Source organism: Rhincodon typus, chromosome 6, assembly GCF_021869965.1.
Source record: "Rhincodon typus isolate 14 chromosome 6, sRhiTyp1.1, whole genome shotgun sequence".
Classification (NCBI taxonomy): domain Eukaryota; kingdom Metazoa; phylum Chordata; class Chondrichthyes; order Orectolobiformes; family Rhincodontidae; genus Rhincodon; species Rhincodon typus.
The window spans coordinates 62,262,467-62,289,701 of record NC_063337.1 but is presented as its reverse complement, the minus strand read 5'-3'; the positions used below and the strand labels follow the sequence as shown (position 1 = coordinate 62,289,701).

General features: G+C 41.0%; 1 protein-coding gene across 2 annotated transcripts in view; it reads right to left on the bottom strand.

Annotated features, from left to right (window-relative positions):
- Positions 1 to 26,592, bottom strand: part of LOC109917838 (ferroxidase HEPHL1-like) — a 266,721-nt gene extending 240,129 nt beyond the window's left edge. For both annotated transcript variants that reach the window (XM_048598134.1, XM_048598135.1), the window contains exons 1-3: positions 26,351 to 26,592; positions 7,521 to 7,765; positions 2,696 to 2,908 (exon numbers count right to left, since the gene is read on the bottom strand). In XM_048598134.1, coding sequence (XP_048454091.1) covers positions 2,696 to 2,908; positions 7,521 to 7,765; positions 26,351 to 26,502 — 610 coding nt within the window. In that variant the 5' untranslated portion in view covers positions 26,503 to 26,592. The remainder of the gene's footprint in view (positions 1 to 2,695; positions 2,909 to 7,520; positions 7,766 to 26,350) is intronic.
- Positions 26,593 to 27,235: the final 643 nt, after the last annotated feature.

Genomic DNA, 27,235 nt, shown 5'->3' with positions numbered 1-27,235 from the left:
AGGCAATTTACCATGGCCAACCCACCTATCCTGTACATCTTTAGACTGTGGGAGGAAACCGGAGCAAACCCATGCAGGCACGGGTAGAATGTGCAAATTCCACACAGACAGTCACCTGAGGGTGGAATCGAACCCAGGTCCCTGGTGCTGTGAGGCAGCAGTGCTAACCACTGAGCCACCATGCCTCCTAACCAACTGGCTTCTAGCATTCAGAATGAGCGCATCCTTTACCTACAACGCAGGAGTGGCTAGTGGGTGGCTCTTTGACTGCGACCTTCACAGCACGGGGCAACATGGGGCCTCAGGCGACAGTGTGGAGTTTGCACATTCTCCCCATGTCTGCTTCTGTTTCCTCTGGGTGCTCCAGTTTCCTCCCAAAGTCAAAAGATGTGCAGGGATGTTTCCACACTGTAGGGATTCTATGATTCTATGATATGATTCATACTATCGCTCAAACCTATGCTAGTACACAGATTTACCATTTGATTACCTTGGTTCTCTAACATACCTTCTTCTAACAGCATGCACAAATCAAAGCTGAACCTTTATGTTGCATATCTTCTTGAAAGGAAAGGCATAAAACATGTCTCTCACCCAAATTACTGTCCTTTCTCCTATCATGTTCACTATCTATAATAACTCCAAGGAGATTACAATTCAGTTTGCAGTGCAACTCTCCCTTTTAGGTCCATCCATTGAATCTTTTCTTAACACATCATCAAATGTGACACTCCAAGGTCCATCCCTCTCTCTCTCCAGGCAGTTACTGAATCAACAGCCACATTATCTTTTGGCTGTAAGTGATCTGGGGTTATGATCCATCGTCAGGACCTCTGTTAACATACAAACACATAATCCACTTAGAAAAAAAAACAAGAAGTGCTGGAAAAATGCAGTAGCTCTAGCAGAACCTGTGCAAACACAGGCTTAATGCTTTGAGTCTATACCTGTCTCTTTTTTGGGTTCTGAAGAGGTATGATATTCAACTCAAAATATCATTAAATATTTTCCATAAGATGTAGGAACAGAGGCAGGCCATTAAGTTTAATGTGATTATGGCTAATGTTGTAATCATCAACTCCACTTTCCTGCCTTTCTCTGTAAACCTCGATGTCCTTCCTGATTAAAAAGTCTGTCTATCTCAGCCTTCAATGTACTTCATTATTTAGCTACAAATCCATCCAAAACTAAATGACACAATTCTTAAAGCAATAAATAAAGCATTAACAAAACTAGAAAGGAAAGACATGTTTAATCATCATAGAATCCCTACAGTGTGGTAACAGGCCCTTTGGCCCAACAAGTCCACACCACCCCTTGCAGCATCCCACCCAGACCCATCCCCCTATAACCCACCTAATCTACACATCCCTGAACACTATGGGCAATTTAGCATGGCCAATCCACCTAGCCTGCACATTGTTGGACTGTGGGAAGAAACTCATGCAGACACAGGGAGAACATGAAAACTCCACACAGACAGTTGTCTGAGGGTGGAATCGAACCCGGGTTCCTGGTGCTGTGAGGCAGCAGTGCTAACCACTGAGCCACCTTGCCACCCCTAATCTGAAAGTAAGTCATTCTACACAACTTAACACAAGGTTTACTAATATAAACTGCAAAGGCCAAATTAGGGCATGGTGTAACAGAGGTAGCCAATTCACCATCAGGCTTCATTTATGCTGTTGACCTGTCTTTGTAGCCACAATATTTATATGGCTGATCAAGTTCAGAATCTGTCAGTTTTCTCTGGGATCATGGTTATACATTTTTTTTGAAGCTAGGACAGGCAGACACACAAGAAACCCCACAGGATCGGGGGGTCAACAATGTGAAGGCAAAAGCGTTAACAACAAGACACTGCTTTTCTGCAATTAACAGTTTTGGCCACTTTTGGAATACTGTGATCAATTCTGGTCACCCTGATATAGAAAGGGCTCAGAAAAGATTTACAAGAATGTTGTCAGGATTAGAGGTTTTAAGCTATAGGAACATGGTGAATAGGCTAGGGCTACTTTCCCTGGAGCGTTGAAGGCTGAGGGGGTGACCTTATATAGGCTTATAAAATCATGAAGGACATGGATAGGGTAAATAGACAAGGCCTTTTCCCTGTGGTAGGGGAGTCAAAAACCAGAGAATATAGGTTTAAGGTGGGGGGGGAGATTTGAAAGGGACCTAAGGGGCAAATTTTTCACACAGAGAGTGGTGCATGTATAGATTAAGCTGCCAAAGGAAGTGGTGGTGGTTGGTACAATTACAACATTTAAAAGGCATCTGGATGGGTTTATGAGTAGGAACGGTTTAGAGGAATATGGGTCAAATGCTGGCAAATGGGACTCAATTTATCTAGGATATCTGGTCGGCATGGACAAGTTGGACCAAAGGGTCTTTTTCTGTACTGTACATATATATGACACTAGGCACATGATTTAATGAGAGAAAGTACGTCAGACTTGCTTGATAGAAAATCAGAACTGTTAAGTAAGGGAAAATCAACCATTCTAACCATTATTTTGTAGCCCTGAACTATGAAATGTGAAATTTAAACAGCAGTCAGTTCTAAGACCCATCTAAGTCCAATCACACTCTAACACCAGAACTGTTGGTCAAGATAAAGGACATTAAATCTAGATTAAAGTTTGGGACCTGGAACTTAATGTGCAGGAACAGTTGAACAACCCATGATGTACTGTACCTTTCTTACATGTTAACAGTCCTCCGATCAAACCTGAGGAAATATCCTTTGGAGCATCTACATGGGAATGGTAAATCCAAGTTAAACAGGGTGGGTCAGCATCTGTAGGTGCATACTCTTCCTTGACTATCCATGTATAGATGTGGCTTCCTCCTGGTGGAACAGCATCATCCACCTTATGTTTACCTGATGTTCGATCAGGATAAAAAGCACCTGTAAAAAATAACAGCTTTTTAAAAAATTGTAACATGCGCTATCTCGGAGGAATTTAATCTAAAAATTAGAGTATATAAGCAAGTTTTCAGAAATTAGCAAGTCACTGGTAAATTGCATAATACTGATTTTGAGTAGTTTCAGAGAAGTAGAAGTATTATAAGCATTCACATTCAATCACTAAGCAAAGCAACATCAGCATGTAATGGGAATAATGTTGGAAAAGGGAACAAATGAAAGATGCCCTTGTGACTCAGAAGTAAAGAAGAAAGCCAACGATTTTGCTACAGAAATGAGGAAGGGTCTCTGAATTTTACGCAGTGGTTTTCTATAATTTTTTTCCATGTGTTGTACAAAATATAGGTGAAGAATGCCTCTGAATAAAAGCTGTTATCAGATTGTCATGTACAAGAAAAAGCTAGCAAAATTTGAATATTTATACTATAGTTATTTCACATGTTTCTATACACTAATTGACAGGAACTAGTAAATTTGATCTTTATGAGCAACTCAAGATCTAATCTGTAATTTAAAGCTGGTTTTTACTGAGCTGATTAAGAAATTTAATTAGTACAAATCTAATTGTGAACAAACAGGACAACTAGGATAATTCTAGCAATGATAAATATGTAAGAAGAATTATTAGCCAAATCTTTTTACTGGCTCAGGACTTATAAATTTGCCATGCCTACTCCTGTTGATGCAGACTGCAAGCAAGCTTCATATCCAGTGTGCAGTCCAGCATTCAGCTTGATGCTGGCTGGCCATTTTCTCAACAGGAGATTCAATAGTCTATGTGATTCGTGATTCATAGTTCACCTCAGCCTCTTAAAGGCAGCTAGGACATTTTAAAAGGACAGCTGCATTCGTTCACAGGAGCTGTTGCAGACTTGGCTGCAAGGGAAAGTATGACAAATAGAGGTACAGTCAAGGTAGGGGTTCCCAAACATGTTGCAGGAAGCACTAGACCAGGCGGTTTTCAGGAACGAAGGTACCATACACCAGAAGGAGGCTGGTGAGCCCCAAGGCACACCTGGAAAAAGGATTATGAGCATTCAACTTGAAAGGCTGATGCTGAGCACTTGGCAATAGTGCTGGTAAAAGTTCAGAGATCTCACATGGCTGATCAAGGTCAATGAATGCTACTTCCTAACTCCCCACTCCACTAACCTCTCATGTTGCTCAATGCACCTCACGCCTATTACTCACTCACCAGCAATCAGGACTCACTCCATCATGTGTTCCAAAGTTATCAGACTCACATCCAGCTTTCACACACCTCTAAATATTTGATTATTTCTGGCACATCACCCAAACATAGTGTTATGGACCAGGCCAGGTGCCCTCAAAATATAATAAGAAGGTAGTCTAGACTCCAACGTTTTCTTATTTTAAAGATAATTGTGAGGTACTGTGTTCCCGATGCAATTTGATTGGTCAAGCTACTCAACATAATCAAAACACAATTTATTCAAACACTATATTCAAAATACAACAAAAGGAAGAAGGAATTGGAATAACTTAACTCTACTGAAAAACTTAACAGAATAATAGATGCAGTAACTATTACTAATTAACTGTTCCAATATGGTAACATCCCATAAACACACCCCTGGAAAAAAGGCAAATTCAGAAAACAGATGTCTCACATGCAGCTTCCATAGCAGGCAGAGAATTCACCACCCCCCACCCCAGCTTTTGGCTGTAACTGAGAGAAGGGCAAAGAATAGCTTCCACCTCTTCAAGATCCCAGTAGCAACTACTGAAAGCTAAACCTAAAATCCTTGGTTCTGTAGAAGCTCAACAATACCCATTCAGGCTACTTCTATTGTTCCAACTTTAAAGAAAAAACACTCAGATTTTCACAAGTTGTTTATTTTCTCATAGACTGCTCACACCTGTCACGCAATCTCTCTCTAAAATAAATCAGCACAAAACACACCTCTTAAAGCCACAAGTATCACCACAATAGTGTAACATGCACACTGACATTCTTCCCCTTTCCTTACAAAATAAGGTGGCCAATAATCAGAGGGAGAACTGCACACTGCATTAATTGGACGAACTGGAGGAGATGTTATTCCACTTAGTGACAATGGCTGTTACTAAGAATATTGCAGTTGGTGATGTCAAAACCGTTCAAAGTGACAGTTCGTGTCTTAAAACCCTTCTCAAATTCCACTTAAACCTCATCCTGTCATCTATCATAAAGTGTAAGCTGCAGATATTGTGACAATGGACCACTTCTTTACCATCCCATTCCACTACCCTCAAACCAGATGAAAGCATTTTTTACTTTCAGATACTCAAGAATTTCCACCTGGCCAGCTGGAGCTGCCTTATCATGAAAGTTGCAATCAACAACAGAATTCTGCTGGGGAAGCAGTACCATTTGACAGTGGAAGTAACCAGTTTAGCTACTGGCACTGTACATCACTTAACTAGCATGAAGCAGTTATAGATGGAGTCATAGTCATATAGCATGGAAACAGACCCTCTGGTCCAACATGGTTGACCATGCCAACAAGGTTTCCCAAATTGAATTTGTCTCATCTAATCTTGTGATTTTGGTCAGATGTTACAAAACTGCATTCCTCTATCTACTTCCTTCCACTCAAATTTGTTTTTCTGTTTTTGCTTTCACCCTGACTAAGGGCTTTGTGCAGAATTTGCAAACTATCTTTAACAACATGGAAGTAGTTACCAGCTCCAGGACAACACTTACAGACCCAGTCATGATTCAGCATCTGCTGGTTGATGTATTAAATCACACTGTAGCACAGACTGATGTCAGCCACTGTCTCAGTGCTGCAATGGAAAACTCAGACTGTGATCATGAGATCCATGCTTGTTGCCACGCAAGTTCAGACTGGTGTCATGCAAGCTCAGAATGCTGCTATCATGACTGCAGAACACTATTTCCTAGGAAGGATTCAGAGAACATAAACATGTATGCCCCTCACCAGTTTTCTGTTGCTCCAACCTATAATGTGCCGCCTGACCTTCAAGAGAGAAGAGAGTGTCAGTAAGTGTAGGTGTTCATGAGATGTGTCTGCAACAGTTGAATAGTTGGAGTATATGGAAGCTGTGAGAGGTGGGATTGAAGCAGCATTGGAAAGCTTGAAGGGTGAAGGGGAGTTTCTGGACTTTAGGTATGAGTCCTAAATACTGTTGGGCAAGTGATGAGGCTGTAACATATTGAGAAGCATGAGAGGGACATGTCATTTGAAGATGCAGTTACTAACTTTGATCACTCAAATGAGACCATTGAACATTTTGTGGGACTGCAGCCAGGTTCTTAATGGCAGATTCTGGGAATTAATTTCACCTACTCCCATTTGCTTTCATGGTACACCTTTGCAGCTTCCTGGCTCCTCAATCTCCTAGACAAGGCCTGCTTGTTACACCGGACAAATTGGATACTCTGTTTCTAGGCTGCTACCCATCATTCCTGCAAAGACTTTCTGACACATTTCAACCAGCTACAATGGTTTGAGTACACCTCCCCTCTAAGAGGCGAAGGATACCTAAAAGACATGCGGGGTAGCTAGTCCCTACAGACAGTCTGCAGTGTGTTTTGTTGCATGGCACAATCATTGAAATGAGCAAACAACATGGAAATCACATGCTGTTCATCTCAACTCTACTGGACGGGAGGTAACTTACATGTCTGTTAGCAAACCTCACCAAACTTTAACCCGTAAATTTTTCACTGCCTGCATATGTCATGTCATACCCTTTCTTATCAAGAAGGATGAAATCACTTCAATCATGAAGGCTATTCCTTCCCCCAACAATTTTTCCAGTTGACCATACAACCAGATGTATTTAGTTTGCGGCTCATTTTGTGTTTACTTCTTAGGAATAGTTACCAAGTCATACCCACCAAGGGGAATGTTCTCCAGAATCTAATGAACTACAGGCATGCACAGCTTCTTTCACGGGCCCACACAAGTATATAGATATAAGGATATGTAAGGAAAATGTCATAGCCCAGTGTCTCTGATACAAAATAGTTATTATTGCTACCAATGGAATGTTCAGAGCAATTTTGTTGAATAAACTACACTTCTTATTATTTATTTTTAACTTAACTCAAAGTGACCTCAGAATCCAAAATGAATTTGCTGCTACTAACACCACTATGTCGGTTAGGAAGTTAATGCATCCTGCAGCTCTGGTATAAGGCTGCAGACATTTCATTTTTGAGTGTTAACCAAGGCCTAGTGGTAATATCTCCAGCTTTGTCAGGTGGTCATTAGTTTAAGTTTCCCTCCAGATGTTTAAGCATATAACACTGATTGAAACAGAATATTGACAGAGTACTGTTACGTTTAAAGATGGCATCTTTCAGGAGGAATGAGGCCCCAATTGCTCTTTCAATTGGATGTAAAAGGTCCTATGTCACTATTTGAAGAATAATTCTCCTTGGTATGTTGGCCAGCATTTATCTCTTAACCAACATTATTAAAACTATGATCTGGTCATTATTACCTTGCTGTTGGGGAGTTTGATGTGCATAAATTGTCTCATTTCTTACATTTCAAAAGTGCTTAAATAACCATAAAGCACTTTTGTAAATGTAAGTCTTTCTTTTACTCAGTAAGGTTACCTTCCGAATCTTTCTTGTAGAAGACTCCATGAGGATGCAGAGAATAGGGACGTGATGCAAAGTTTTTGAAGTGAATAACAATCAAATCTTCCACCTCTGCCCTTAGCAGTGGGCCAAGAAATCCAAGCCAGTCAGGTTTAGGAACCTCGATTGAGTAAGTTCCATCGGTAAACTGTTTATAGATGGCCTTTTTGTACAAACGTCCAATCCTGTTTTTGCTCCCCGTAAGAAATACTGCTGCATTCCTATGAGTAAACAAACATATATTTGGCATATCATTTTTGAATAAAGCATTCTTTATAAAAGGAAGAGTCAAAACTTTATTCCCCTTATTGGGTGCTGGGCATTCAATTATTAATCTGTCCTATTAGAATAGAGGAAAGAAAGGGTTATGATGCAAGCTCAAATCTGAATGTTGTACTTATATCTGGCACTATGTGGTAGTTTTTGAACTTTACTCTTACATGTTGGCTTTAAATTGAAGTTAATGTTCAGAGGATATGTTTGTTTTGTAGTTTGAGCAAAATTTTGACTACAGCCCCAATTATCAGCACAAGGCCACAAACAGCCAGACCCGAATATAATTTAGCAGTAGCAGTTTTCAATAAAAAATTGAAGTTTACTGGCCATTCAAAAGCAGCAAGGATGACTACACCCCATTGTCCCCACCTCTCATACTACTAGTTGACAATACGGCACTCATCCCCTTGCACAACCTCTTAACAATTCCCTTCAAAACTTGCTACACCATACAATCATAGGGACACAATAAAACACGTTGCCTTCTCAAATAGACCATTCCTTGCTTGTATGCTGTCACACACATTTTCCTTTATATTAAACACCTCCTTACTTTATTCGATCATGCTTTTGCTATACATTTCATACTCATTCACATTGCAGACAATCTCCACTCAGCATTCCAACACATATTCTTTCACACATTTTCCTTGCAGGATAAAGCACGTAACAGCAGACAACAGAACAGGATAGAGTACTCAATGGCACTGTCATTGCTGACAGACCAAGAAGGTCATTGTCCCAGCAGAAACCCAACAGCATGTTTGAATGTTACTTATATTCCTTCACTGGCTTACATACAGCAAGCTAACTGACTTCAGCTTGCATTTTTCAGACCATGGTTGAGCTTTCCTGTGAAATCCTACATCTTCTTTGTATCTTTGCTCTAGGTCTTCTTAGACCGAATCATGAGAGGAAAATTGCAGTTTCACATGGACAGCTGTGAGAGATATCGGAAGACATGGCAAGCAAGTTTACCACTTTGGCTAAGAGTGTGAAGGAGTCTGCACCTAGTCCCTGTGGAATCATCTTAAAAGAATTACCACTCTAGTCTACCTTGCAGAGTATGGTGACCTCCCAGGACATTGTAGTGGGGCCTTCACAGCCAGACAGTCCATGCTAATATATTTTATAACCTTAGTGGAAGCTCAAATATCTGGCCATGTGGAGTTGGAGAAGCACAGCAGGTCAGGCGCCATCAGAGGAGCAGCAAAGTCGACGTTTTGGGTCAGGATCCTTCATCAGGACTCGGGACAAGTCGTGATGAAGGATCCTGATCCAAAACGTCGACTTTTCTGCTCCTCTGATGCTGCCTGACCTGCTGTGTTCCTCCAGCTCCACACTGTATCGACTGTAACTTGCAGCATCTACAGTTCTTGCTATCTCCAAATATCTGCCATGTAGATTTTAGAATGTTGGAAATAAGATGAATTAAGTAGATAAGCTTACAAGAAGTTAATTTAGTTTACTGAAATCCGTCCTCCCACAGATCATAGAAGTGATGACATCCAGCACCTAAGAAAGTGGCAGTGGCATGCTGAAAGAAGCTAGCCAGCATCTCTTAGGCAGTCTGCATATTTCCTTCTCCCCATCTCTCACAATTAGGAGCCACCATGGTACCAGTAAGTCAGCTAGGCCACACTGCCACAATTTTCTTCATTCTTCTTAAGCAGTCCCTCAAAATCAAGGATGATCTTCTTCCATTCCAGTGTTGTGATCTTGAGGTGTACTTCAATGATGGATCTGCACACTTTGCCACAGGTTGAGCCAATCATATTTAGCAACAGCATAACAGGAGTAACTCTTCATTTTAAGGAAGGAGATCAGTGGGTGCCTTTGTCCCTGCGATTTACATATTGCTATGATTCGTGCAGTAAGTAGGTGGTAAGTCAGAATGTCCATTTCATCTGCCCCTTTAATTTTGTTCTTTCAGTTTCTAACAAGTTAGTGGTTACGGTAGTTAAATAAAAATGGCTTAATTTAAAGCTGCCCGGATGCATGAATACTGCACCAGCAAAATGCTAGTTTGTGCAAAGGCAACACGAATCTACTGACTTCTACATTTAACCTAGCATTACGTTAACTCACATGGGAAATTCTTCATGAGACAGAAGTTCCGCAATTACCATATATAAAGAGACAACTGACTGAATCTTTAAACTTGGATTCTGGCTTTACCTGCCAGCACCTGAGCTTGCCAAGCTGTCTGAATCTCATCTAGTTGAAGGAAAGAAGAAAAACTCACATTAAATCAGCAAGATATTATACTTATAGCAGGCAAAATGATTGTAAAGGCAGACCATGATAAATCTGAGGATAAAAATGTAAATTTTGAAATTGAATGATTCAGAGATGGGGACCTAAAAGTAGTTCACAAGGATAACAGTGAAAGTTGTATCTATAAAACAAGTTCAGCAAACTGATGTTGAGAGAACCTTTGAGGAACATGGTTAAAATAATTAAAAATGATCTCCTGGGCACTTTCCACTCAAAATCTCATGTCGCCTGTCACATTGGATTATGATATGTCCTCCAAACTCCCACCTAACCCCAATTATCATCAGAGTTTCTTCCATCATTTTCACTCAAAGCATTTTGTATGTTTTCATTAATATACTCACATTTCTTACAAAATGTCTATTCAGATTACCTTATTAGTAATGTACTCTTTTATTACTTTAAGTATATTCTATTTATTTTCAACTGCTTGATATTTATCAACTAATTTTGATAGGCAGTCTTTTGAAGTTTGCCCTTTTAAAGTCATATTCATTCTTATACCTTTCAAAGCAGACACTTTGTTTAATATTCTTAAATGTAGTTGCATTAGACTGAAGTTTAATTATCTGTTACTAACTTCTGTGGAAGAACTCTCATTATCCTTTAACTAATGGCATTCCTCTGTTCAGTAGACTATGTGCAAACCGTGCAATTTCTAAGGTGTCAGTGGAACATTAGACTGACTCAGAAATTGCTAAGCACTTAAATGATCTGCCACGATTCTTTACTCCTAAGTGTGTTCCATTATGTTTGAAAATGAAGGTCCAACAAAAACTATTCAAATGACAAAATGGCAAAAGTGGTTATCCATAAGATACAGAAGAGGGAGGGGGGAGGTGATCCTGTCAAGCAAAGAAGAACATCTTGCTCAGTATCAAATGGTTCAGCAAGCATTGAAGCAAATCTTAGACAACAGTGGTATTGTTTTCAGGACCCAATTGTCTGGATGCTGGCCAAAAATAAAGCAGAGATGAAAGCTGCTAAGGAACAGCAGCAACTGAATCTATGAGGTGACCATAAGTGAGGAAAGTCAAATGTAAAAGGCCATACTTAGCACACACCGTGGAAAGATCAAGAGTCATTTTGTTGGACCTATCCAAAGAACTGTGCCTAAAAACACTGCATTTCCCTGAATAAGTACATCTCAGCAATCTCTTGTAAAAGGAGTAGCTGCTTAGTGGGCCAGGCTAAAGGAAGTTTATCAGAAATTCTGTGAAGAAAACAAATGGGCTTTCCAGATCCTAAAGCAATCAGGTAGACAGTTCATCCTGTACATTAAAATGAAACCTGAGAGTTAATACTTTCCAGATCTCAGATTCGAAATGACGTGAGCTTTCCATCATCTGAATCACACCCAGAATTAATCTCTTATCTGATTTCAAAGTGACAGAAACTTAACAAATGAATTCACAGAGCTCAGAGCTGCCAGTGGCCTGCTCCATACGTCTCAGTGAGAATAGGGAGGAGGGGCTTGGTTGGAGTAGGTTTCTCTCTTTTGGGATGACATTACATCTGAGCCTAAAAGAAATCTGCACAAGTGAAAGTAAATGGTCCAAACAAAACAGATGTATGTGGTCAGGTACAGAAATAGCATAAGAATTAATCCAGAAGTGGTACTGAGCCATTAGAATTCAAAGTAGTTGTTATCACTAAAATCGTAGCCAAACTTGGAAATTCATATATCACAGAAAACTACTAAGTAAATTATATTTTGTGATGTAAAATCTTTGTGATTGTTTTTCTACAATGTACAATGAAGTTGCAAAATAAAATTAATGGAACATGAAGCAGACAATACTGAACTGGAGACCTGGGAGTGAGGGAGGCAGCTTTGTAGTTTTGGTGAGGGAAATGCAGAATGGTAGCAGCACGAAACAGGAAACAGGAGTCTAGTGTAGCTCCTGCTTTGTCTTGGCATCTGAAGAACTGCTGCAAAAACACTCATATTCTTGAATGCTGCACAGATGTGTGCATAGTTTGTGTGTGTGTAGGCAGGGTTTAAAAGGTAGCATTGGTCTCCAGGGATGCATAATGCTAAAATAGAACACATTTTTCTTCATGCAGGCCATTATAGTATTTTTAAAGACTTGAATCCCTACATAAGGAAAAATACTTGTATTTATACAGCTCTATTGACATCCACTGGATATCTCAAAATGCTTTACAGCTTATGAAATGTTTCTAATACATAGTCACTATTATAATCATGTTCTAAAGTGTGCAAATTATATATATTTCAATATCGTTTGAGAGTTTGAAATTTTGAATTTGAACAAATGGCTTTTGCGCTTTTAGAATGTCTGAAAGAGTTTAATTTTTAAGTTGTAAGCATTTCTGTTGCCATGGTGTTTTTTCTTAAAGGCCTGAGAGGGGTAATTATTGAGGTGAGTTTTGGAAAATAGGGTGAGAGAACTTGCTAGGCCTTATGATGATAAATGCTTCATAAAATTCAGTCCAACTCAGACTTACCCAAAAAAATGGTAAGTTTCAGCTCATAGTATTAGAGTTCAAAAGAAAAGCAAACTTTGATTCAATAAAATTTCTGAGGTGCTTGACAAGAGCACTATGAAAGAATATATGATGCAGAATCACATAAGGAGATGAGATCAGATGATAATAAAGCTTTTCAAAGAGTTAGATTTCAGGCAATGTGTCAGGGTAAGAAAACGAGGGGAGCAAGTTGAATTCAAGTGCATAGAAATTAAGCAACTGATGGCATCCTTATGGCATATCTCACGTCTGATTTTCACCCCCATCTTACCACCTGCCATTCCCAAAATGACTCGCTACTCAACGGTTATTCCAGAATCCATCTACATCGCTTGCGTCCACTCCACCATTAAAAGCCTGTTGTGCACTCGCAATAGCAGTCAGTCCAGAGCTACCCTGCATGGTTCCTGACATTTGTTCTGGACATGCCACAAGGAGAAATCAGCTTCCTGCTTTGTAGGCAGGGTCCTGGAGGTCCTGCTGGAAGGGATGGTGCTGATGTGGGATGACTTTGTCTCTAAGACCAGCTGTGGATCCACAACATCAATCCATACCATCTGATCCAAGGTTGCCATCCAGGTTAAAGCAGTGTCAGCCATCTGAAGGAAAACAAAGTACTGTAGGAAGAAGGTCAATGAACTTCTGCACTCTGCCAAAGTACGTGCCAGCATCTTCTCTCTGCTCCCAGCAAGTCCTCACGCTATATCACTTACATTATCACATATAACATCTTTCCATACTCACTCTTACCTATCCCAATTCCAATAACCGCTAACTCTGTATGTCCTCTGTTCCCTCATTCAAGATACCTCTCACTTGCACCAACAGTAATAGCTGAGCCACCCACTTTCACCCATAGTAGCTGCCTCTCTCTCATTCCAGGATTAATATGTATCCTAGTGTATTAGATTAGGTACATGTCTATTGAATCCCATTCTTACACTGGAGATGATGGTGGGAAGCTTCAGCTAGCACCCAAGCATAAACCTGGCTTCAAGGCTGGATATCAATTTGGAAGCTGCTTAATTACAATTAGTTTCAAATGAGGAAATGAAAAAAAAACCTGTTTTTATAACTATCAGTATCACATGTGAGTTACAAACTGAAAATCTACCCCAATTTCAAACTGGTGGATCGGTTTATTTTGTGGGCTAATAATGGAGACAATGTGAGCAATTTTGAGTATAATTTGACACATAAAATAGGCTGTACTGTGGTCCAGTTAAATTTTTAATATCATGGCTGTGAATGTGACACAAAGATTTTACGACACTATAGCATGACTCGCAAGTGGGTGCTTAGGTTTTTCATTTAAAGTATAACAACATTTTTAAGTAATGAAGTAATTTTCAGCATTTCATTCTTGGGATTGAAAACATACAGGTGTTACAAGTTATCAAACAAATATTCAAGAACCAACATATATTTGTTTTGAAAACCTTCCCCACAATTTTGACTTCAAATAATCTCTGCTGCAATTAGTAAAGGCAGGCTGTCCAATTAGTTTTTGCTCATTAATGTTTTGAATATAAATATTTATACATCCATGGGCTTTAAAAAAAAATTCATGCTCTTCTCAGAGTCCTTACTGGAAGCCTCTCTGCATACATTCTGAAGTAATATAGAGTCATTTCCTTTCATCTTTTCAGGGGCTTTGGCACCAGTGGTTAGGCTTGCATTGTCAATCCCTAATTACCCCCGAGTAGGTGGTGGTGAGCCACTGTCTTGAATCACTGCAATCCATGCAGTGGGTGCCCCATGAATAGTTAAGAAGGGGGTTCCAGGATTTTGACCCGGCCAAAGTGAAACAATGACAATATAATTCTGAGTCAGGATGTTGTGTGACTTGGCGGGGAACTTGCAGATAGTGGCACAGCAATGTATCTTCTGCCTTTGCCCTTCTGAGTGGTACCAGTTGTGGGTTTTGAAGGTGCTATTGAAGGAAGCTTGAGAGGTTGCTGTGGATCATCTTGTAATTTGATGCACACTGCTGTCACTGTCACTGATATTCAGCATCATGAGTAACATTGGAGCTGCACCCATCCAGGCTATCATATTCAATTGATGACATTGGAGCAGAACAAAGACTGGTTGTTGGTTAATCAGAGCAACCTTTTTTGTCAACATGTAAATAATGAGGTAAAATAAAACAGGCAAATGGGAGAATAAAGTAGTTTTTTTTTATTTATTGGTGAGATGTGGACATCGCTGCCTGGCCAGCATTTAATGCCCGTCCCTAGTTGCAGTTCAGTAGGTTGTGGTGAGCTGCCTTCTTGAACTGCTGCAGTTCATGTGGCCTGGGTTGACCCACAATGCTGTTAGGGAGGGAATTCCAGGATCTTGACCCAGCAACAGTGAAGGAATAGCAATATATTTCCAAGTCAGGATGGTCAGGGGCTTGGAAGGGAAATTGCAGGTGGTGGTATCCCCATGTATCTGCTGCTCTTTTCCTTTTAGGCAGACGTGTTCATGGATTTAGAAGGTGCTGTCTAAGGATCTCTGGCGAGTTCCTGGATCTTTGGTGATTTTCTGCAGTTGAATTGAATTGGATCGAATCGAATCGAATTGAATCAAATCAAATTAGTGTCTGTGGTGGAGGGAGTGTATGTTTGTGGATGTGGTGCCAAATAAGCTGGCTGCTTTATCCTGAATGGTTTCAATCTTCTTGAGTTTTGTTGGAGTTGCACCCATCCAGCCAAGTGCGAAGTATTCCATCACACTCCTGACTTGTGCCTTGTAGATGGTAGACAGGCTTTGGGGAGTCAGGAGGTGAGCTACTTGCCACAGTGTTCCAAACTTCTGACCTGATGTGGTAGCTACTCTGTTTAAGCGGCGAGTCCAGTTAAATTCTAGTCAATGGTAAACTCAAGGATGTTGACCGTGAGGGATTCAGTGATGATAACACCATTGAACATCCAGGGGCGATGGATAGATTATTTCGTATTGGAGATGGTCATTACCTGTGGTCACTTCTGTAGCCTGGATACTATCCAGATCTTGTTGCATTTAAACATAAACTATTTGAATATCTGAGGAGTAGTGAACAGTGCTGAACACTGTGCAACCATTGGCAACATTCCCACTTCTGACCTTATGCTCGAAGGGAGGTAATTAATGAAGCAGCTGAAGATTGTGGAGCCTAGGATACCACCCTGCAGAATTCCTGCAGAGAGGACCTGAGGCTGAGATGACTGACCTCCAACACCACAATCCTCTTCCTATGTGCCAGGTATGACTCCAACCTGAGGACAGTTTACCCCTTGGTACCTACTGATTCTTGATTTGTTAGAGCTCCTTGATGGAACACTTAGTCAAATACAGCCATAATGTCAAGGGCTGTCACTCTCACCTCAGGAATTTAGCTCTTTCATCCATCTTTGAATAAAAGCTTTAATAAGGTCAGGAGCTGAGTGGACCTGGTGGAACCAAACTGGGCATCAGTGTGCAGGTAACTGCTGAGCAGATGCTGATTGATAGCAGTGTTGTTGACACCTTCCATCATGTACTGATGATTGAGAGTAAAATGATAAGGCGCTAACTTGCTGGGTTGGATTTGTCCTGCTCTTTTGTGTATAGGACATGCCTGCGCAATTTTCCACATTGTCAGGTAGATTCCAGGGTTGTAACCATACTGGGAGAGCTTGGCTAGGGGAACGGCAAGTTCTGGAGCAGTTTATTGCCGGAATGTTGTCAGGGCCCATTGCCTTCGCAGAATCCGTTGCCTTCAACCATTTCTTGACACTGCGCCGAGTGAATCAAATTGGCTAAAGATTGATATCTGTGACACTGGGGACTACTGGAGGAAACCGAGATGGATCATCTACTTGACACTTCTGGTTGAAGATTGCTGTGAACACTTCAGCCTTATCTTTTGCACTGATGCTGGGCTCTTCCATCATTGAAGAGGAGAATATTTGTGGACCCTCCTCCTCCAGTGCATTATTTAATTGTCCATCACCATTCACGACCAAATGTGGCAGATCTGCAGAACTTGGATCTGATCTGTTGACACCTCATTTTTAGATATGTCTGGTACTGCTCCTGGCATGCCCTCCTGCACTCTCCATTGAACTTGAGTTGATCCCTTGGCTTGATAGTGCTGGCTGAGTCGGGGATATGCCGGGCCATGAGGATGCAGATTTTGCTGTTGTACCATTCTGCTGCTGTTGCTTGCTCGTAGCTCTTAATGGATGTCCAGTCAAGTTGCCAGATCTGTTCTAAGTCTGTCCCATGCAGCACAATGATAGTGCTGCACAACACGGTGGAAGGTATTCTCAATGTGAAGGTGGGACTTGGTCTCCACAATGACTGTGCGGTGGTCACTCTTATGAATACTGCAGATGCATCTGCAGATTGGCAAGGAAGAGGTCAAGTACATTTTTCCTTCTTGTTGGTTCCCTCACCAACTGCTACACACCCAGACTAGCAGCTATGTCCTTTAGCACTTGTGCAGCTTGATCAATAGTGCTGCTGCCAAGCCAATCTTGGTGGTGGACATTGAAATCCCCTGCCCGAAGGATATTTTGCACCCTTGCTACCCTCAGTGCTTCCTCCAAGTGTTGTTCAATATGATTGATCAGCCAAAGGAGGATGGTATATGATAACCAGCAGGAGGTTACTTTGCTCATGTTTAGTCTAAAGTCATGAGACCTCAAGGGGGTGCAGCCAATGTTGAGGACTCCCAGACTAACACCCTCCTGACTCTATAACCAGTATGCTTCCACCTCTGCTGGATGGGTCCTGCCAGTGAGTTGAGATATATCCAAGGATGGTGATGGTGGTGTCTGGAACATTGTCTGTAAGGTATGATTCTGTGCATATGACTATGTCAGGCTGTTGCTTGACATGTCTGTGAGACAGCTCTTCCAATTTTGACACTAGCCCCCAGATGTAAGTAAGGAGGACTCTGCAGCATAGACAGGACTGTTTCTGCCATTGTCTTTTCTCATGCCTAGGTTAATGCTAGGTGGTCCATTCAGTTTAATTTCTTTGTTGAGACTTTGTAGTAATTAATACTACTGAATGACTTGCTGGGCCATTTCAGGGGACAGTTGAGAGTCAACCGCCTTACTGTGGCTCCAGAGTCACATGCAGGCCAGAATAGGTGAGAATGGCAGATTTCCTCCCTTTAAGGACAGATGGGTCTTTCCGACAACCAGCAATGATTTCATGGTCATCGGTAGATTTATAATTCCAGATTTCTTTTATTGAATTCAAATTCTACCATGTGTTGTGGCAGGATTCAAACCCAAATCCTCAATATATTAGCTGAGTTGCTGGATTAATAGTCTAGTGATAATACCATTGCACGACTGCCTCTCCTTTATTCTATATTTGAGATAAGTGGGATGGCAACCTAAATGTATCAACATAAATTGGCAGACCTCTTCCAGGAAGTGCATTCCAGATCATAACATCATAATAACTTAAGTTAAAATTTTGGGATTGTATTCTCATTTCAGTTTATGCCAATTTTTGAAGTTCTTGAGACAATGTGGTTACTTTAAAGAGAACTTAAATACAAACTCACCATGCAACTAGAACGTTCATGTGACAATACTTTTAGTGTTCCAAATGCTATTATGTAATGATATCCTTTACACCTGTCATGAAGACATACTTATAATGAGTCCTAACTTATAATTACGTTAGGCGGTCATGTATTTTTGCTAAACAAAGGGCACTGACTTGAAGTAGCTACTAATTTGCACCCGCAAAGTCACCTTCCATCCTTGTTTACAGACCTGCAACCAAGATAACAGCAGACCTGGAGATGAATAACTCTATTCTATATCATCAAGATGCAGGATGGAATATTGAGGAATAAATTGTTGGGGAAGTAAAATTAATTAAAAATTATGCTAAATGGATAATGTTGAAAGATAAGCCCCTGGTAATGAGCCAGCCATGTTCCTTTTGAAATTCACACCTGATGGCTTTGGACTTCTTGTTAATCAAGATGAAGAAAATCAGGTGACTCAGCTCAGAATGATAGAATTTATCGTGTCTGTGCTGGTCATTAAACATCCATCAAATTTGTTACAAAGCTATGCTGACTATCCTTCATTAATCCTTGCCTCTCCAAGTGGGGATTAATTCTGTCCCTTAGAAACATTTACAATAGTTTCCCTACCATAGATGTCTGTTGTTTCCCAGTTTATCCTTATCATCCTTCTCGAACAATCATATCAGTCCTCTGGATCCCCTCCTGTGGCCAGACAGGATTTAAAAATTAATGTCAGAACTCCTGAAATCTTTTCCCTTGCTTCCCACAGCAGTCTTGAAAGATCACATCTGGCCCTGGCATTTATCTACTTTCAAGCCTGCTAATGTCTTCTCCTCTCATTGCTAATTTGTTCAAATATTTCACGGTCACTCTCACTGATTTTGAGATAGACATTGTCTTTCTCTGTTGCAAATACAGTATGTTAATGTTTATATAAAATAGACATGTGAATGCTATATTTAAACTGCAGACATTCATAAAGAGCAGCAGGGATGACTGCTTGAGCTCTCTTCCCCTAACTTTCTTCGAGACCTCTATGAAAGCTGTGAGCCCTGGCTGTGAATTGAAAATCAGCCAGAAAAAATTCTTTGCAGATAGAGAATGTTAAAGGAAAATTTCAACCTGGATAGGCTGGAACAGTTTTAACTGGAGTGTAGGAGGTTAAGGTTTATAAAATCATGAGGGGTCTAAATAAGGTGAATAACAAAGAACAAAGAAAATTACGGTACTGGAGCAGGCCCTTCAGCCCTTCAAGCCTGCACCGACATGCTGCCTGTCACAACTGAAACCCCCTACCCTTCTGGAGACCATATCCCTCTTTCCCATCCTATTCATATATTTGTCAAGACACCCTTTAAAAGTCACTCCAGTACCTGCTTCCACTACCTCCCCCGGCAGCAAGTTCCAGGCACCCACAACCCTCTATGTAAAATACTTGCCTCGTACATCACCTTTAAACCTTGCCCCTCACACCTTAAATCCATGGCCCCTAGTAACTGACTCTTCAACCCTGGGAAAAAGCTTCAGACTGTCCAGTCTGTCCATGCCCTTCAAAATCTTGTAGACCTCTATCAGGTCCTCCCTCACCTCCATCGTTCCAGTGAGAACAACCCAAGTTTCTCCAACCTCTCCTCATGGAGAATGTCCTCCACACCAGGCAACATCCTGGTAAATCTTTTCTGAACCCTCTCCAAACCTTCTGGTAGTGTGGCAACCAGAATTGAACACAATATTCCAAATGTGGCCTAACTAAGGTTCTATAAAGCTGCAACGTTACCTGTTGATGTTTAAACTCAGTGGCCTGGTCGATGAAGGCAAGCATGCTGTATGCCTTGTTGACTACCTTTTTCACCTGCATTGACACTTTTAGTGATCTGTGTACCTGTACACCCAGATCCCTCTGCCTATCAGTACTCTGAAGGGTTCTGCCATTTACTGTATATTTTCCATCTGGATTAGACCTTCCAAAATGCATTACCTCACATTTTTCCAGATTAAACTCCATCTGCCGTCTCTCTGCCCAAGTCGCCAACCGATCTATATCCTGCTGTATCCTTTGGTGGTCCTTATCGCTATCCTCAATTCCACCAACCTTTGTGTCATCGGCAAATTTACTAATCAGGCCAGTTACATTCTCCTCCAAATCATTTATATACATTACAAACAGCAAAGGTCCCAACACTGATCCTTGAGGAACGCCACTATTCACAGCCCTCCATTCAGAAACGCACTCTTCCACTGCTACCCTCTGTCTTCTATGACTGAGCCAGTCTTTTATCCATCTTGCAAGCTCACCTCTGACCCCATGCGACTTTACCTCCTATATCAGCCTGCCATGAGGGACCTTGTCAAAGGCCTTACTGAAGTCCATGTAGACAACATCTACTGCCCTACCCTCATCGATCATCTTCATCACTTCCTCAAAAAACTCAATCAAGCTAGTGAGCCATGACTTCCCCTTCAGAAAACCGTGCTGCCTCTCGCTAATACGCCCATTGATTTCCAGGTGGGAGTAAATCCTGTCTCAAAAGAATCCTCTCCAATAATTTCCCTACCACTGACGTAAGGCTCACCAGCCTGTAATTAGCTGGATTATCCTTGCCACTTTTCTTAAACAATGGAACAACATTGGCTATTCTCCAGTCCTCTGGGACCTCCCCTGTAGCCAGTGAGGATACAAAGATTTCCCTCAAGGCCCCAGCAATTTCCTCCCTTGCCTCTCTCTGTATTTTGGGGTAAATCCCATCAGGCCCTGGGGACTTGTCTACCTTAATGTTTCTCAAGACCCCCAATACCTCCTCCCTTTTGATCTCAACATGACCTTCCCCAGACTCATCATCCACCAAGTCCTTCTCTATGGTGAATACTGACGCAAAGTACTCATTTAATACCTCGCCCATTTCCTCCGGCTCCACACATAAATTCCCTTCCCTGTCCTTGAGTGGGCCAACCCTCTGCCTGGCAGGTGTATTTTCCTTAGGGTGGGGGATTTCAAGACTAGGGGACATATTTTGAGCTGAGAGGAGAAAGATTTTAAAAAGTCATGACGAGCAATTTTCTTTTACACAGAGAATAGTTCATGTGTGGAATGAACTTCCAGAGGAGCTGGTGGATGCAGGTACAGTTACAATATTGAAAAGACATTTGGATAAGTACATGAATAAGAAATGTTTGGACGGATATGGACCAAACGCAGGCAGATGAGACTAATTTAGCCTGGGATTATGATCAGCATGGATTGGTTGGACCAAAGGGTACGTTACTGTGCTGTGCAACTCTTTGAGTCTATAACCAAGCAACAGTGATTCCAGGAGAACAGGTTTACAAACCACTATTGCAAAGTAACCACTTCAAGAAGAACTAAAACATCTGGATATAATCAGTGGATCTTTACTTTTCGACTTCACCTTTTATCCATATCTCACATGGCTAAGTTTAACATCTGATATTCTGTAAAGTTATGTTTCTTTTTGCAAGCTTGGGGAATGTGCATATTAGTAGGAAATAGGAAACTGTTGTACATTTTTTAATACTTTAACCTGAGTCAGTTTTAACAATAAAGCCAACTTGTATTTAACTCATGAATACCTGTTTGGCTTGTTTTTAAACAGTACTGTACACAGACGAGTATATTCTGAATAGGAAATCCAACATCAAAAATCTGTTGCAGACAAACAAGGAGTGGGAAAACAGGGCAACGATTCTATCCCTCCTTAATTAGTCATAACACCCCATATTTCTACCAATGCCTGTACTTATAGCTTGGTGGTCACTAAAAATGATCTTTAATTGGCTGCAAGAAAGTATACGACTTGGAATGAAGTTTTATGGGATATGGTTGCCTTTAACTGAGCATTGGCACAATCTACGTTGTAATATATTGAATAAGCTACCTGCTTGTTTCCAAAAATACCTCATCCACACTGTGTTAGCCATTGCACATCAACAAACCTTTCTGCAGGTATTTAGTTTTCAAGTACTGACTTAATGATTTTTAGAAGACACTGCCATTGATACAAAAACACATTTGCCTCACATTCAATGCAAGAACTTGTCATTATAGGTTAAATGTTGGAAGTGAGACTTACCATCAAAAAGAACAATATTACTTCTTACAAATGCAGAGTTGGTCATTTCAAAATGAGCAAGACTGAATTTTTTTTAGCTTATACAAATAGTGTTACAAGGAAACATTTGAACAAATAGATTGCTCAATAGCTGAACAGCAATCTAAAGAATTCCATGCTGTAGTACAGTTTTCAAAAACTGAACTGACATTTCTTGTACAGGGGAATTTACCTGCAATTCCTATCCACTACTCAGAAAAATATAAAATGCATAAATAAATGCTAAAGCATAAAATTCTAGATGTGCTGCTTCAACAAAAACAACTTCATACCCACACTGTCGACCATAGGGATAATTTATACTCTACGTCATCATAGAATCCCTATAGTGTGGGAACAGGCCCTTCAGCCCAACAAGTCCACACTGACCTTCAGAGCATCCACCCATACCCATCCCCCTATAACCCACCTAATCTACACATCCCTGAACACTACGGGTGATTTAGCATGGCCAATCCACCTAACCTACACATCTTTGGACAGTGGGAGGAAACCGGAGCACCCAGAGGAAATTCACGCAGACACAGGGAGAATGTGCAAACTCCATACAGAAGTCAGCCACGGCTGGAATTGAACCTGGGTTCTCTAACTGTGAGGCAGCAGTGCTAACCACTGAGCCACTGGGCCACTTGGGCAGTTCATCTGCTGTAGGTTAAACTGCTGGATTACAGTGCAATTTTCATGGAACTATTTTGTAATCCAATTTCTAAAATAGCTGATAGTTTTAAAATAGCAGATGCCATTACTTAATGCATCACCAATCATACATTCCTTCAAAAATACATTAAAACATTATAACTCTGCCCCTTTGTGAATAACATATCACCACCAAACAAACATGTTAGATTATTCAACATTGCGAAGTCAAACAATGTAGGAGAAAAAGCAAAATAACAAAGATCAGCAGTTCTGGCAGCATCTGAGAAGGAAAAGACATAGTTAACGTTTCGGGTCTGGTGACCCTTCCTCAGAACTGATGGTGGCTGGGAAAACCTCCCTATTTTCTGCATATAAACTGGCGTTTTCTCAGCCACCATCAGTTCTGAGGAAGGGTCACTGGACCCAAAACGTTAACTCTGTCTTTTCCTTCACAGATGCTGCCAGACCTGCTCCAGCAGCTTTGTTTTTGTTCCTGATTTACAGCATCCGCAGATCTTTTGGTTTTTTCACAATACTTCTGTATGCTGAGTGCCACTTGGAAAAACTAGGGAATACAATAAAAGGACAAAATTTACTCGAATGGACTTCCATGTCCATTTAAAGGTGCGGCTTGATCGCAAAACTACTGAGAAAGCTGGCAGAATGCTGAACGACTTATTTGCCAGACGGGAATTGAGACACTTGAGGATAGAACCAACGAGAGGGGATGACTTATTTCACTTCATTCTACAAACCAATCTAACACAAATTCAGCTGTCTAGACATTGTTGATAGGAGTGACTGCCACAACACACTTGTAGAATCTAAGTCCAATTTTCATATTGAAGATACCCTCTACAGTGAGCTGTGACACTATCACCATGCTTCAGCATCACTATAGCCATCAGAAGTAACAAAACTGTATTCTACTACAACCTCTAACCTCATAGTCTATAATATCCTTCATTCTAGCATTACTAACAAGCCATGGGATCAACTCAGATTCAATGAAGAGAATAGCAGAGCATCACATGAGCAGCACCAGGAATACACATAAGCAGCACCAGGAATACCAAAAATGAGATGTCAACCTGATGAAGTTACAACACTGGACTATGTACTTCAGACAAAACTAAGGGATCTCACAACAAATTGGATCAAAGCTCTACAGTTCTGCTACTTACTATCATGTCTGGTGGTGGGCATTTAGACAGCTAAAATGAACATACACTACCACCCCCACCCAACCCACCACCTCCACATCAATTGAATGGAGGAGCTCAGCACCTCAGGGAAAAAGACAACACTGAAGAATTTGTAGGCATTTTTGTCAGTGGTGCCAGGTAGATGATCCGTCATGGCCTCCCCAGCGTCACCTTTGCCAGCTTGATACCCTCTAACCTTAGCAAGAAAAGGTAGAGTGAAATGGATCCAATAACGTGACAAAAATGACAAACCTCTGGCTGCAGTGCTGAAGACTTGTTCTCCAAAACTAGAAATGTTCTTAACCATATTACTCCACGACAACTGCAATGTTTCCATCTACTCAAAAAAGTGGAAAATTGTGCAAAAATGGCATATTCACAAAGAGGAGGACAAAACCAACTGCCATCAGTAAACCTGCAATCAAAGTGAAGGAAGTTACTTATCAATAATTGGCTCATCAATTCTCAGCATAGGATTTGCCAGGACCACTTGGCTCTAGGCCTTATTAAATCATTGTTAGAATGAGTGTCCTTGTCTCATGATAACATTTAACTCAGCACAGAATTATGGAGCTTCAGCCAACCGTCAGTCCCTCTTCTATGGCTATGCTCAAGTCTAGGTGTCCTTGGAGAGGGAGCCTGCGGTGTCCACCAATGCTCTTGATGCCTTTAGGGAGAGGTGGGCACCGCAAGGGGTGGAGTGCTTTATTTCCCCCTCCAACTTTATTTTGATTTAATCCCTACCTTCCCCGTTCACTTTTATCACGTAAGCATTGCCTCTACCAGGCCTTGCTTGTTACTGGTTGCCTGGTCACATGAGTGTTTTTCCTGGTGGTGGAAATATTGAATAAAATTATTTGCACAAATGCTGTCTTCACTGAATCCCTGCACTTACACACACACAACACAGGCGCTGAGGGGGAAGATAAGCATTGCTGCTGTATAGCAGTAGTGTGGGGTAACAAACAAAAACAAAATTATGGAGCCTATTAAACTGATGTCAGTAGGAATCAGGGAAGCACTTTACACCGGACAGATCATATTCAGGTTATTGAGTTGGATGGTCAGCCATGATCATAATGAATGGCAAAGCAGGCTCAAAACGTTGAGTGGCATATTCCTGCTTCTATTTTCTAAGTGAAATGTGTGTTGTTGTTAGAGGCTAATTGTTACTGGCAGCAATGCAGCGGTAATGTCTACTGGACTAGGAATGCAGAACCAGGTGTGGGCTACTAAGTAGCATTTGCACTGCATTGGTGCCAGACAATGGCCGTCTCACCAACAAGTCAGAATCTAACCATCTCTACTTGATGTTCATTGATGTTACATCCCATCATCAACATCCTAGGGTTTACCATTGACCAGAAACTTAACTAGATTACACAAAATAATACTGTGTCTACAAAAGCAGGTCAGAGATTGGGGATAACACAGTGTGGAGCTGGAGGAACGCAGCAGGCCAGGCAGCATCAAGGGGGCAGGAAAGTTGATGTTTCAGATCAGGACCCTTTTTCAGAAATTGTGTCTTTAGTAAGTAAAATCCTGACTCCTTAAAGCCTTTCCACCTACTGGATGACATAAATCCGGAACATGCTGGAATCCTCCCCAGTTGCCTGAATGGTACAGCTCTGATAACACTCAAGTAGTTTGATGCCATTCCCTGCCCCCCAGGACAAAGCAGCCTACTGCCACATCAACAATCTCTCCTTTCACCATTGACAGACAATGGTACCAGTGTATACCATTTACAAAAGGCACTGCAACAATGCCTTAGGGAACACCTAAACCTGCAAGCTCTAGCACCTAGAAGAACAAAAGAAACAGACAAGTGGGAACACCACTATCTCCAAATTCCCTTCCTAAATCCCACACCATCCAAATTTTGAAGAACATCATTGCTCCTTAATCATCACTGGGTCAAGATCTTGAAGCTCTCACACCAACAGTAATGTGGCTGTACCTAAATCAAGTTGTGCACAAAAATGTGGCTCACCACGGTCTTCATAATTAGAATGGGTAGCAAATGCTGGTCTTGCCAAAGATGTCCACATTCCAACAACAAAAAAAGTGAAATCACATAAACAAAAAAGAAAATCTTGAGACTGGAAGTCTACTCTACGTTTTGAATAAAAAAGGTAATTTCACACTTCGTAATTTCACATTACGGTTCACACAATGATAGGCTATGAGCCTGAAGCCTTAAAACCACAAACATTGATGAATGGAATTAACAGTTTCGACCCGCTGACGGCAATGTTTCCAATGATTCCTATTTCTACATACTCATCCCGTTCCAGATCCTGGTTTGTAAGGATGTTTGTGCCGCTGGGTGCGTAATCCCATGTTTCTTCTTTGACTGCGATATAATAATTTCGAGTGATAGAGTTTGCGAACTCGGAAAGACTGAGGATTAGGAGAATATGAACCGGACTCATTTTGTAACTGATACTTCGTTCTGTGAGCAAATTTTGCTTGATGTTAAACAGACTTCAGATTAAGTTCTGACCCCATTTTTCACGTCAGCACGTCACGTGGCTCACTGGAAATACCAAAAAAAACTGACTGCAACTTTTCGAAGGTGCCCAGCCAATCACAGGCTCAGCAGAAAAGTGGAATGTGTGAAACAGTGTTAGCTGAACTGTGATTTAATTTCAGTGAAACCACAGTTTCCTGTAGGGCAATCTTGTTTATGATATGTAATTCATTACTGCGATTATTTTTATTTCTGGATAAAACGTAAGCAAACAATTTTCGCGGAGACATTGTGAATTTTGTATTTTTACATTGATGAAAAAAAATTAAAGCTCGAAGTGTTGATATTTTCCCCTTCCAAAATGCACTAGCACTGAACGAAAACAAAATGCAAAATTTAAACGAGGTCATGTCACCACAATTTCAACATGTAAATACAAACATCTTCATACAATCACTGACACTATACGGCCAATCGATGATTCTGTTCTCTCCAGCTGATGGCACCAGGGAAAAACTCGAAGACGAGAGGTTCAATGCGATGCAGACACCAATACATCAATTCAGATGGCTGCAAAAAAAAAGTTTTACTGTTAATTATCTCCAAAGTCATTATAATCTGTTAGTGTGTGTAATCTGTTACAGGTTACGTAGCCTTGTCCTGCAAAGGCACAGAACTGTGACACAAGCAGAAGA